At 48.0% G+C, this 14,030-nt stretch overlaps 1 protein-coding gene across 1 annotated transcript in view; it reads left to right on the forward strand.

Moving 5' to 3' along the window:
* Positions 1-14,030, forward strand: part of kank2 (KN motif and ankyrin repeat domains 2) — an 86,844-nt gene that overhangs the window by 59,974 nt on the left and 12,840 nt on the right. The window contains exons 3-6 of the mRNA XM_028823867.2: positions 7,804-7,905; positions 8,463-10,223; positions 12,818-13,042; positions 13,839-13,947. Of these exons, the coding sequence (XP_028679700.1) occupies positions 7,869-7,905; positions 8,463-10,223; positions 12,818-13,042; positions 13,839-13,947 (2,132 nt within the window). The 5' untranslated portion in view covers positions 7,804-7,868. The remainder of the gene's footprint in view (positions 1-7,803; positions 7,906-8,462; positions 10,224-12,817; positions 13,043-13,838; positions 13,948-14,030) is intronic.

Consider the following 14,030-nt stretch of genomic DNA (forward strand, 5'->3'; position numbering starts at 1 on the left):
CCAGTGGAAGGAAAGGGTGGGGTTAGGAGACCCCCTGCTGTTTGTAATTAGAGCTCCCTCTGCTGTATGTGTGTGGTAGTGCAAAGGAGACTGATGAGCGCCTCAAGTACCCCTCTCTACGGGACAGAGGATGTGGTGCGGTTTTAAGGTATATGTATTCAATTCTCTAGTAATGATGTTGTTTAATCATTTATCAGCACATTCTGCCCCCCTTTTGTATAAGAGGGCAGGGGGAGGCCTCATTATATACCAACAGTCTGCCATCTTCTCCCAACTCATGTCTGTCAGCTGTCGCCTTATCTTATATGTAACACTTGGACATCCCACTCTGCCCATCCCATGTCCCGCAGTGAGGACCCTCTCCAGTAGCACATGGTGTGTGCATTTTACAATTAGGGACATACAGTGTGGTGCTCCCTCTAGTGATTGTGCTATAAAAGAATACATCTCTCAAAATGCTGGGTAGAAATGGGAAAGACTGGTGTTTGAATGGACATCCCCACCATAAAGTGTGAGAACACCTCCTAGTGTACACCTGTGGTACTTCTGAACAATTCTCTGGTCTTGTAAAATGAGGAGTCCTAAGAGCTCCCTCTAGTGGCTGCCTGTCACAATCCTTCCTATGAATAAGATTACCTGAGAGCTCCCTCTAGTGTGCAGCAGAGGGGGTGCTGAAATTGAATAAATGTGCCTCTCACATTTGGGGTATGGAGGCTTGAGTTGCAGCCCTCCACAGAGCAGTGTGGTGAAGAGCAGACTTTAGGGACCTTTAGATCTTGACTTGATGTTACAGTAATCTGAACAATCTCAGTGAATAAGATGGATAAGCTTATTGCACTCCGTCTAGTGGATGCCTCTCACAGTCCTTTCTATCGTGGAAAATAAAGGCCCAACAAGTTCTCTAAAGTCCTGCTGTCCACCACCCTACTCTGTGGTGGGCTGCAACTCAAGCCACTCAACCCACATCCTCCGCTTTGGCTAAACCACCACAAAGTGTCAAACTCTTACTGAGCAGAAGCAGGGTCAGTCCGAGGTGGCCGAGTACCCCACCATACTTACAGGATCCCAGATGAGTTGTGCTGGCAGGTCATTAGAACCTCGAGGACCCCTTAAGTATGGTGTGAGTGACCACTCCATAGTTAATGAGTGAAAGATCATCCTTGCTCCGCCCATTACCCTAACTCCTCCCCCGACTTACAGGACCGCTGAGGGTTTTAAATGACTCTGGGATCTAAAGAATGCTGCACATCTGGAAACCTCACTCTGCCTTCATTAACTCTGAGCCCTCCTGAGACCCGGAATGTAAAAGCCTTGAAAAAGTCGGGGGAAGAGGCGCCATAGCATCAACCGAGCAATCAGCCGCAGGGACATCAAAGGAAAATCGTGTTGGCCGAACTGAACTCGTGGCCACCGAGCGCAATCCTCGACTCTCCCCTCTCCTCTCCAAGCATGCATAGCTGGTTATTCATGGCTGTATGAAAGGCACTATATGGAGCGACTGTAATCTACGTCAGCCTCCCATATAAAGATAAAAACCATCAGGGATTAATCATTTCCCCCGGTCAGGTCAGGTCAGGCTGGGTGCTGCGTGTTATGAAACGTGGCTTTGGCTCTTGTGATTGACCCTCCAGCGCTCACATGGCTGGAAAAAAAGGACAGGGAGCAGCACGTCGGAGGTCAGCTGATGCCACCTGCTGATCAGCTGAGAGCGCGGGCAATGCCTCATCACACAAACACACAAGGGGCTTTGCCGTTAACCCCCTCACTCCCAAGATCCTCCACCAGACCAGTCTTTTATGTGGCACCCATCCAGACTGGGCTTGAAGGAGGGCTGTCACACAACTTCAGGCAGGCATGCAGTGGGTCACCTCAAGCTCGTCACCTCTTCCCTGCGCTATGTGACCTCCTGTAGGCGACCCTCTCATCTGCCACGTGTGGTGCCCTTTTCTTTAAACATTTTCACATTTTTACCAGTGTGATGCCCAGAAGAAGCATCCCATTATGACAATCAGGTTGGACTTTACTCCTTAGTGTTGTCACTGTGAGCTCCCTCTAGTGTGTGGCTGAGAAAGTGCTGACATTGAATAAAGGTGCCTGTCAAATTTGGGGCTAGGGGGGCTTCGGTTGCTACCCTCCCTGAAGTAGTGTGGTGGGGAGTAGGACTTTAGGGATCTCGGTTTGTTGTTTGCTGAATCTGAGGTCGGCTAGTTGGGGCTGACTGTCTGCATGTGTGACCCGCTCTTAATGAGGTATGAGGGCGCCCTCTAGTGGATGCCTGCCACAGTTCTTTCAGTCAGTGAGCTCCCTCCAGTGTGCTGCTGCAGAAGCACAAATAATTCTCTCCACCTGGTAAGGTTATATAATGGATGGGTTAGACTGGTGGCTCTTCCCAGAGGGTCCCATAATTCCGCATGTTAGCAGTGCCCATTATGAGGTAGGACAGCACCCCCTAGTGGATGTCTATGCGTGTTCAGGGGACCTTTATTGTGTGGCATTCCCTTCAAGGACAACGATTAAGAGCTCCCTCTAGTGGATGTCTGGATTACTGCCAAAAAAAGGCCTTCATGGCACACTTAGTGGCACCCCACTCTCCAGGCCAGAGTTAGCATTGAGAGCCCACAGCAGGAGTGCCAATGGCCCCTGTTCTAGGTGTGGAGAGCTTCTGGGAGCACCTGCTACTGTAGGCCTGCTGGATTTCTTGCACTGCTTATGCGGAGTTGTAGATCAGAGTGACAGCTTCTCTTTTCTGTGGCGTGGGAGTTTGAATGGTCACTAAGATCTGGTGACAGTACCCTCTATATTTATGTTGGGTAGTGGTGAGCAGGTGTGGGGGACCCCTACACTCTATGCAGGGTCCAGGGTTATTCGGGAAGTAAAGCAGCCCCTGTGTTCATACTGGCAGGCTAATGTTGAGAGCGCCCTCTGTTGGTGCACTTGGGGTATTGTGGGGAGCATTTTCAAGATCTTGGTGAATCTGTGCAGAGAGCAGGCAGGCAGGTTCTGTTGTGTGCCTGCTGTCGTGTCTTTTGTAACACCAACCTGCTCATGGATGCCATATCTCCTCGATCAATACAGATTGGGCTTTTGTCTCTTATTGTCCTCACTGTGTGTGTGCCCTGGGATTGTGGAAGACACTGATTAATGCTTGCAGCTGCCTATTGCTTCCTCCAAATTTCTGCCAACTCCCCCTCGTGTCAGGTTCAACGACGTGTGTAGGGATGTCCAAAAATAAACTCTGGAAAAAAAGTCCCACCCGAGTACTTTGGCCCAGTCATCTGCGCACAATGCGAGTCTCGAAGCTCGCCTGCTCTTTGCACTTTTCTTTGTCTCGTTGCTGCCCTCTTGTGGTCAGCTGTGTTATTGCACAATATCTCCAGATAGATGGATACTTTATTAATCCCAAGGGGAAATTCACATACTCCAGCAGCAGCATACTGATAAAAAAACAATATTACATTAAAGAGTGATAACAATGTAGGTATAACAGACAGTAACTTTGTATAATGTTAACGTTTACCCCCCCGGGTGGAATTGAAGAGTCACATAGTGTGGGGGAGGAACGATCTCCTCAGTCTGTCAGTGGAGCAGGACGGTGACAGCAGTCTGTCGCTGAAGCTGCTCCTCTGTCTGGAGATGATCCTGTTCAGTGGATGCAGTGGATTCTCCATGATAGACAGGAGTCTGCTCAGCGCCCGTCGTTCTGCCACAGATGTCAAACTGTCCAACTCCGTGCCTACAATAGAGCCTGCCTTCCTCACCAGTTTGTCCAGGTGTGAGGCGTCCCTCTTCTTTATGCTGCCTCCCCAGCACACCACCGCGTAGAAGAGGGTGCTCACCACAACCGTCTGATAGAACATCTGCAGCATCTTATTGCAAATGTTGAAGGATGCCAGCCTTCAATTTCAATCCGATAGTTTCCTTCCATGCCTCGTCCTTTTGTGGGGTCCCATACTGCCCAGTTGGGTCACTGCATAGCGTGTCATTCTCTGTTGCCTCTCTGCATCACTGTGCTTTGTCTGCAGGTCTGGGGGTCTCACTCTCCACCAGCTGTATTGCTGCCCAGCAAATCTGGTGCCTCACTCCATCCAATAGTTTAAGTTTTGTGCCACTTCTTTCCAAGGTCTCTTACTCATCCGTCTATTTCAATGCACACCTTGACAGCAGATTGTCTTATGGTGTGTCCCACCATCAAGTTGTTTCATTCCACACAGTGTCATTATTGCCACGTGACTCTTGGATGTGCTGTTCCACATGCTAATCCGCAGACCCTCTCAAGCTCTGTCAGGCTGGATGGAGACCGCCGGTGGACGGTGATATTCAGGTCTCTCCAGAGATGCTGCGTGCAGGGGCTCGAGCTGGCTGCTCAAGGACATTCCCAGAGTTGTCTCTAAGCTACTCCCGTGTTGTCCAGTAGGAAGGTAAAGCTTTGGTCCAGTCTGAGGTCCAGAGCACATCTTCATGAAGGGCACCTTTGGACTTTGCTCCATTCAGCTGCCACTCAACGCTGACTTGCCTCCCAGTCCCTGGTAGTGCACAGGTGACGGACGATGCCTGACTTCCTCCAGACATGACGTCAAGCTTGGTTTCATCAGACAGGACAGTCTTCTTCCTCACAGTCAGAAAGTCCTTGAGGTGCCTTTTTTGCAAACACCAGGTGAGCTTTCGTGCGTCTTTTACCGAGGAGAAGCTTCCGACTGGCCACCTCTGTCATGAAGTCCAGGAGGCCAGTGGAGTGCTGCAGTGATGGTTGTCCTTCTGTGGAAGTTTCTCCCATCTCCACACAGGCTCAATGGCCCTCAGCCTCAGTGACTATGGGGTTGTTGGTCTTCTCCCTTACTGAGACCCTTCTCCCAGGATTGCTCAATTTGGCTGGTTGTTCCAAACTTCTCCTCCATCGTCTGCTCCATCTTTGCACATCCTGTGTGTCTTCCCACATCCAGCTGTCTCCTGTCCTGAAGTGTCACAGTGGGATGGGGGTCTTACTCTCCCAGCTGTGTCACTGTCACTTCATCCATTTCATTCCATATCCCACCATCTCCTAGTACCTCGCACCATCCATCTGTCAAATTGCATGCCACATGGTGTGTCACTCCATCCAGGTGTTTTATTTTGTACCGCTTCTCTACGTGGCCTCTTACCGTGTCCTTCTGTTTCATTGAGAAGGGTCCATCTGCAGACCACCCACAGCTGTGTGATTCGGCCAGTCAGAGTGCATGTTTATGATATTTTTGATTTACTTGACGATTGTCATTATTTGAGCCAGATGACCCTCTCACAACCTTAATCTTAACCATAATGCAACTGGGTGTTCTCAATGGAGTGGCGCTCTGAAGGTCTGCAGCTGGACTTGTCACTGCCTTCTCACTTCTCTGGTTTTCTTCGTTGTGCGCCGTCTGGCAGTGTCATCCCACGTCACATCTTTTCCCAGCCTGTCACTCCATCCAGCTATGACATTTCACAGCACGTCGTCCCCCGGTGTGTCACTCCATCCAGCTGTTTCCCTGAAGTGGTTGTCCTCTCTGCTGCCCTCTTGTGGCCGTCTGTGTTATGGAGTCCAACTGTTACGCACGCTCCATCGTATGTTTCTCTTTTAAATTCCTCTCGGTTTTTCTAAGTTTATTAGCCTGGGTATTTTCTTTTTCCACTTGACTCTTGAATTTCTTTAAAAGGGAAAATAATAAAACAAAATGACAAAGGCAGCGCCCGCCGCCTAGCTGTGTGATGGCTTGATGCCATGTGGTGGTTTGGGTCTGGCAGCCACCCTTCATGGAAACAAAATGAAAAAGTAAAATTAACAACAACAGCAGCAAAGCAAAGCAAGGCAAGGCACTGTGCTCCACCCTCACTTGAGTACTGGGGGGTTTTCTAATATTCAGATCCCCCCGCCAAAAAAATCCTCTTATCTGCTGTATTCAGATTCCCCTTCCTAGTCTGACCTCAAACAGGCGAGGCCATACACGTGTCCTGCCATTGTAGCCCCCCAATCCACCCCCCCCCCTCCACTACCACCACAGAATGGCCTTCACAGACAAGCAGATTTCAAGCTGGTCACTTGCCCATAGTAAGGGGGGGCTCACTTTCCGGCTGTCTCTGTCTCTAAAAATCACTGAAACCCACCCAGTCCACTACATTTCAGTAATTTCACATTCATTCTCCAGATCTGAAGTGTTTATTTATTTGTTTATTTATTTTTTTATTTTTGGGGATTCCTACTAGCTGATACGGGGCGCCCTCTGGTGGTCAGCCTTCAAGCACATCCTGATTTTTAACTCATTGACTGCCAACTATGAGAGTTTTCTGTTCCGTTCACTGGAATAGATTACTGCGAGGTGGCCACCATGCCACCACCGATGTAAAGTGTTATGCCTGAATAACACTCAGGACAGTATTCTGCTGCCATCTAGTGGACAAAATAACATCATGCTGCTAAAAAAAATCATGAATATTTTTATGTGTTTTACCACATTAAGGTAATTCGTTAATATTCATGAGTGGGGCAGAGCCTGGCATTTAAACAGAAAGCTGTAATGCCCGTTTTAGAACAAACTGAAATTTGAGGCAAGCAATTGCAGTGACAAAGTGAATTGGTCATCAAACATTGACATGGATAGTGAAGTGATGCATACGGCACTGTACCACCAAACCGCCGTGATATGCCTGGTAAATTCGGCTACCATGGTGCAAGTAACTGCGTGGAAAAAATGTAAAATGACTGCAATCAAGGTGGCACGGTGGTGCAGTGGTAGCGCTGCTGCCTCGCAGTAAGGAGACCTGAGGTTCGCTTCCCGGGTCTTCCCTGCGTGGAGTTTGCATGTTCTCCTCATGCCTGCGCGGGTTTCCTCCCACAGTCTAAAGACATGCAGGTTAGGTGCATTGGCAATCCTAAATTGTCCCTAGTGTGTGTGTGTGGGGGTGTGTGTATGTGTGTGCCCTGCGGTGAGCTGGTGCCCTGCCAGGGGATTTGTTCCTGCCTTACGCCCTGTGTTGGCTGGGATTGGCTCCAGCAGACCCCCGTGACCCTGTGTTTGGATATAGCGGGTTGAATAATGACTGACTGCGATCAAGTGGAAGGACAAGAAAGACATTAGCCCCACTAAGTACCTGTTAACAATGCGAGCAACTGTCAATGTTCTTGTGTGCGAGTCAGTAGGCCTGGCACTGTGGTATAACACAAGGGGCGCGTCGATCATGCGGGTCAGGCACTGGCATTCTGCCCTCTCAAGTTCAAATGTAAGAAAAGTGTGCAAGGAAACTCTCTGGTCTACGGTTCTGATTGTCACGTCGGGCTGTGCGTTGGTGACACACATGTCACACTAAGGACGAGTACTAAATCAGCATCACTACAGCAGTGGACACCAGACGGACCCTTCCTACTGGGCTCATGTCAACATTTTGGTATTTGCACATTTCTAGTATGTGTAATGTTTTTTCTTGTTGAAACAAAATCCAACATTTTCTGGCTCGTTTTTTCCGGGGGTAAACATCCATCCATTAAATGGGGTGAGCCATTCAAGTCATGTGACAGGAGCCACCAATCTGAGATCAAAAGGATAAACAAGTCACATGTCAATTGCAATAAAACAAATCGACATATACACAAAATACAGTGTCTACAATTTAAATTATGCAGCACCGCTACGCGATGCCTGGTTAACGCCTGGGCGAGTAAAGGACTGGAAGGCAGGGGACGATTTCGTCATGTCAATCAAATTTTAAGTTTGAGTCATTTTTTTTTCCCCAGGTTGCCATTTAGCATTTCTTCAAGTGTCCAAGCGTGATCCTTTGCTTTGTTCCTCATTCCAGGGCCCAGAAGAGACCGCTGCAAGAGTCGAAAGTGAAGCAGGAGCTGATGACCAGAGACCCTCAAGATGGCACAAGTGCTTCACATGGACCACAGCTTTGCAGGTAGCGTCTTTTGTGATTTCTGTTCGGAGATCTCCTAACGGTTTCCTTTTAGCGAATGCTGCTGGTGGTGGTCTTGGCGTGGTAGCCGGCAGAGGTAGTCATCCTCCGGTTATGACCAGGTTCTGATTTGGTTGTAAGGCTTGTGCTCAGCCCTGTCAATCATTAACCATCAGTTATTATTAACCGGAAGGCATTTTGAAGTCCTAACAAAATTTTAGGCTCAAAGTGGAAATGTCATAGCAAAGTCAGCAGCTCCCAAAGATGATGATGACATCTAAAGTGTTGACTTTCGAAATACCTGCCTGAATATGTAAATCTGATTTTTCCATTTTTAGTAAAGTTAGTTAGTGAGCACATTTCTGAACCCATGTATTAGTTGTCAGGTAATCACATTAGTCAATACTCTGAAGTAAGGATTTCCACCTCCTCTTTAATGGTGCTTTCAGCTTTTTTTACTTTGAGGGAAACCAATAATTTCGAGTGGTAGACGGTGGGGGGAACACTCAGATTGCACAAAGTGTCTTCATCATCCTCTCTTTCTCTATCCAACCTTTTAGGGAAATCCAACCCAACGTCCCCCACTGCTTTAAGAGCCAAAGAGCAGGACCTCCCTTACTCCGTGGAGACTCCGTATGGCTACCGGCTGGATCTCGATTTTCTAAAATATGTCAATGACATCGAGAAAGGAAACACAATCAAGAAGGTCCCGATTCACCGGCGGCCCAGGTACAGCTCGCTGCCGAGGGGCTATGGCTACACGGGCTCCTGGTGGACATCCACCGAGTCGCTCTGCTCGAATGCCAGTATGGACAGCCGGCACTCTTCTTTCTCCTTCTGTGCTCCGGGCTATTATGGCTCCTACCGGCCCGAAAGCCGACCCCAGTTCTTAGCCGGAGGTTTCAATCCACGGGTGGAGAAAACTCTCTTGGATGCTCGGAAAAAACTGGAAGAAGATCAGACCGACTCTAGTGGGAGGCAGCGAACGTTCTCCAACTTGGGAAGCCTGCATGGAAGTGTGTCAGGGTCTACGAGCTCCTTGGTGGGCTCCAGTCTGAACCAGTCATTCTCCAAATCTCAGAACGGTTCCCAGTGTACAGGAGGACAGTTCACACCCATGAGCTCCGGTCTCTCAACCCCGGTGTCTCCCACTCCAGCTCACCTACAACACGTACGGGAGCAGATGGCATCCGCCTTGAGGAAGATCCGCGAGTTGGAGGAGCAGGTCAAAATGATTCCTGTCCTTCAGGTCAAAATTTCTGTCCTCCAGGAAGAAAAACGACAGCTGAGCGTTCAGCTCAAGAGTCAGAAATTTTTGGGACACCCCATGGGATTTGGGAAGGCCCGGCCAAGGGGAGAGCTTTATATCGATATTCCTGAAGAAGAGCACGGGCCAAAGAGCGGGGATGTCACCTCGCCCACATTAGCAGAAGGTTCTCGACAGGATTCGGGCTGTGAGATTGAAGACACGGTCATCGTTGGAAGTGACCGGCCGCGGGTTGGTGCAAAGGAAGTGAGGTCTATTGGGGTGGGAACAGACAATGAGGGCAACGAAGGTGCAAAGGTCAGAGGAAGTTCAGAGAAGGTCGGAGCATTGCTGCGGCATGCGAATATCTCTGTGACGGAGGAAGACTTGGGGTTGTCGTGCGCAGCAACGGAAGCGGAAGTGGAACGTCTGAAGGAAAACACGGATGGCCTGAAGAGGAAAATGACCGTGCTGGAGACGCAACTGAAGAAAGCTCTTCAGGAACTCCAGACGGCCCAGCAAAGGATCGAGCAGCAGGGGAAGCAGATAACTGAAAAGGAGCGGGACGCCAAGTCGTCGGTGGCGGATGCTGTCATCATGACCAGCATTGGATGGCAGGACCTCCAGGAGTCCAGCAATAATTCTGGGGAGGCGGCGAGGCTCCAGACTGTTGTTTCATTTAACCAGCCGCCACAGAAAAAGGAGCAAAGGACGGTGGGCATTCAGGTGTACACCCTGGAGCAACCCATGGTGGTCGGGGTGCGGAAATGCCAAGAAGTCGCACTTAAAGGTAACATAGCTGAGTTCATCCCACAGGCCATGAAAGCAGAGGACGTTGCGGGCCTCTGCTCGTATGCATCCGGGACGAGCCTTTCATCTGAGCAAGCGAGGACTCCATCCGAAAGGGAGATGGCGTCGGCCGTCGAGGTGCCATATGTCACTTACAGGTGCAGCGAACCCCCAGACACGGGGTCAGCCAGCAGCGGGCAGAAGGTGGGTGACCAGGAAACGAAGGTGGCGGGAGACGGCACTGAAGAGAACAAGAGGAATTCTGGAGGAGGTCACTCTGTCGGAGGTGAGGTGCCTGGGGTTGGTTTGTGTTGCTTGGTCCTCAGTGTTCTCACCCACTGAACAAAACTGCCGCCGTGTTTTCCTTTAAGCACTCATTCTTTTAACAGGCACTTGTCGCTTTCTCTTCTCACATTTGAAAATTCAGTTAGTTTCAGGGGTCTCAATGATATTTCTGTGGGTATCAAAAAACTTTCCATTGGCACCCCAAAGGGGGATTTCATTTCTGGTTTAGGAATACACTAAAGTAATGGAGCTCTCGCCTCCTAGTTGTAGCACGCACAGGCCAATCGCCGTCAAGGACCACTGTAATGCAGTGCGCCCTCTGGTGGCATTTCTTCTACTTGGTCGACTACCAGGAAACTTCACCTTTTACTAGTCTGACATTTTACTCCAAATTAGTGGACTTCTTTCCAGTCTTCAAGTTGACAACCCAACCTAATGACACGAGTGCAAATCACGTCATAAGCATTTGACTCAGAGCAAACTTAAGGGGCTAACCCCAGTGGTTCACGAGCAATCGCGTGAAAGATGGACAGGCCTTACCATTTCCATATACAGTATATATATATACAATATATACTAGGGGGCTTCACCCACTGCTTGCTTCGCTCACCCACCCCCTATCCCAAGGGCCTGCATTACGCGCCAGCCACTTCGCATCTCTATGCCACTCATGTTGTGAAGAGGGGGGTTGAACGCACCCCAAGGAGATGCGGTCGCTCCTCTGAAACCCCCTGTTAAACGGTGATACAATGGGAAACACATACAATTTTTTTTTTACCTCCTCTTTGCTCGATCAGCTGCTGGATTGTTGCTGCTGCCGTGTCTTCATCTCACACAGCGCACTTCTGTTATATCACCTATGTCCTTATGTTCGATCTCTTTTCGCTTTTACCTTTTCGCCAATATCGCATTGAATTTCGATTCCATATTTGGAATTACATCATGACAAGACAACGTATAACTGCCCGTGAGTGAATATCGTTTCTTTCTCTCTACACTAACTGTGTCTGACAATAGCATTCACACAAATGAGAAATGATTGAACCGTGTGTGTGGTTATGTGGGTGGGACTTTTTCAAATGTCTCTGCATAAAGTCTTGAAATTTTCTCTCGCGAGATTTCACTTTCACCAAACAGCGAATATTTTAATTCTCACGGATACGCCTCTTCATTGGGAGGCAACACGAATTTGATAATCTACATGTCTCTGACTTAAAGTTTAAATCCGAACAATATATTTAATCTCTTTTCGCTGTTTTTTGAGACTTTTGAATTTTCGAACTTCCATTATCTCTAACCTGCTCTCCATGTGTATAGCGCCAACGTTTTTTAATTCTTTATGACGTTCTACTTTGTCATCTACTCTGTCTTTTATTTCTGGCTCCGGGCCTGGTTAATCTCTTGGCACAAAGTCTCGTCTCACGGGATGTGAAAGTGTCTCTCTGAGAAAGTCATGTCTCGTCTCCTTCCAACCTTCCAAGATTTTTTCTTATATGTATATAATATATGTGTGTGTATGTATGTATGTATGTATGTATGTATGTATGTATGTATGTATGTATGTATGTATGTAAATATACAGTATATATGAAATTCATCCATTTTGAATAATTGCAGTGTTGCAATGATAATAATTTGAATAATAACAAAAATAACATAGTAATAATACAGTAATCATCATCATCATCATTAAAACTGCCCATCTTCTTTTAACGTTTAATGTGCCTTCTAGAAGTGAGCACATGACCAAACATGGGAGTGAGTGATTCTGTCCACTTTATAAACCCACACAAGTAATAATACTGTGATAATAAAAACATCATCTTTCAAACTTACAAGATCAACTGCTGCTCATTTAAAATGTCAGTAGTGCTTTATGTGTTTTTTTAAGAATTATTTAAGAATTTTTTAGAATTAATATTTATGATTGAATTAGTCTATCCATTTTATGAACCTGCTAATTCCATTCCCAATTTCCAAATATTATTATTATTATTATTATTATTATTATTATCCATCCATCCATTTTCCAACCCGCTGAATCCGAACACAGGGTCACGGGGGTCTGCTGGAGCCAATCCCAGCCAACACAGGGCACAAGGCAGGAACCAATCCTGGGCAGGGTGCCAACCCACTGCAGGACACACACACAAACACACCCACACACCAAGCACACACTAGGGCCAATTTAGAATCGCCAATCCACCTAACCTGCATGTCTTTGGAATGTGGGAGGAAACCGGAGCGCCCGGAGGAAACCCACGCAGACACGGGGAGAACATGCAAACTCCACACAGGGAGGACCCGGGAATCGAACCCAGGTCCCCAGGTGTCCCAACTGCGAGGCAGCAGCGCTACCCACTGCGCCACCGTGCCGCCCCTATTATTATTATTATTATTATTATTATTATTATTATGTGAAGGGCTCACAGAAATGAAAGGAGTTCACCCCGTTGGCTTCAGCTCTCTCTCTGTCCTTTTCAAGGATGAATGGCAGAGTGAATGACTGGCACTTTGACGATTCCCCACTAGGTGGCACTCCTCCAGCCCCTACACAGCACTAATGACCTTTTTGATCTTCTGATTTTCCCACAGACAGCACCCGGGAGCTCCCCATTGCCGTCTCTTCAAAGGAGGTGCGCGAGGTCCTCCAGAGGTGCGAGGTGTCCTCCTCGGTCCCCGTTTCCAGCTTGCCTGTGGTCATGGATGCCGTTGGGGCAGTGCAGCTGGTATCCCAACAGCCAGTTCCGTTGTGCCAAAGGCTAAGGGAGGGTTCTGTATTGCCCAGCGTTTGTGCCAGTGAAGAGCAACAGGAAATTGGTAAGAAACTGGATTTTTTTCCTTGATGGTAGGTTGGCATAATCTGGTTTGAATAGAAAAGCTGGTAGTGCCGGCAAGTGGCACTTTCTGAATATATGAACATCTTTTTTGGAGTCTTGATGTTTATTCTTTAACAGCAATGCACACTCAAAGCCTTTACTGTCTCGGAATTCTGCTTTTACTCTTATATTAATTTTGGGGGGAAAGAATTTTTAGAGTTTGCTAATGTTGCTTAATTAATATTGGGGATAGTCGGCTATTTTTATTACCACCCTGTTAGAAATGCTGGCATCAGTTTGTGGCAAAGTGGATTACGTGCTCATTTGACACTGTTGCTTGCATTGGGGTCATTTTACATGTAGGCCACTGTCACGCGGAGCTCAGGTCTACCGGGCACAGAGCCCACCACATGGCACTCATGCTGCATGCCAGCCTTAAAACAGGTTTGTACTATTTAGAAATTGATAACAAAATGGCCATAAATGTACACTATGCAAGGAAGCTTGTCTGTAGCAGCATCCAAATAAAACCTCAGGAATACAACATCACATTTGTAAAAGTGATGAGGGCACATCTGCGGTGTTTATGACAAGTTGGCGCCCATGATATTATCTAACATTGTAAAACACAAAGGTGGCATTTCAGCAAGCAGCCAGCTGACCCCAAACCTCCTGGGTGTTCGAGATCAACTGTCATGTTCTGCCCACCCGGGCACCCCTGAATTTAAGCTCTCAGAGATCCCAGATGCTCTGATGTTTTCACACTCCAGTGCTGATTTCCTTCCTGTCTCTTCCAGCATCACCAGCAGACCCCTTGAAATTGACCATCACGAAAGATGAAGAGGAGTCCCCGGGCAGCTCGGAGGCCACTGTGAAGAACGTGCACTTTGTGGGAGTCAATGGCGGGTATGTTGAGGTGGACCTGGCCCTGGTTTCCATTTTGTGGTCAAGGTTACAGAGTCCTTGTTCTTTTTGTCATGGTGGTCATG

The sequence above is a fragment of the Erpetoichthys calabaricus genome, chromosome 17, assembly GCF_900747795.2.
Source record: "Erpetoichthys calabaricus chromosome 17, fErpCal1.3, whole genome shotgun sequence".
Classification (NCBI taxonomy): domain Eukaryota; kingdom Metazoa; phylum Chordata; class Cladistia; order Polypteriformes; family Polypteridae; genus Erpetoichthys; species Erpetoichthys calabaricus.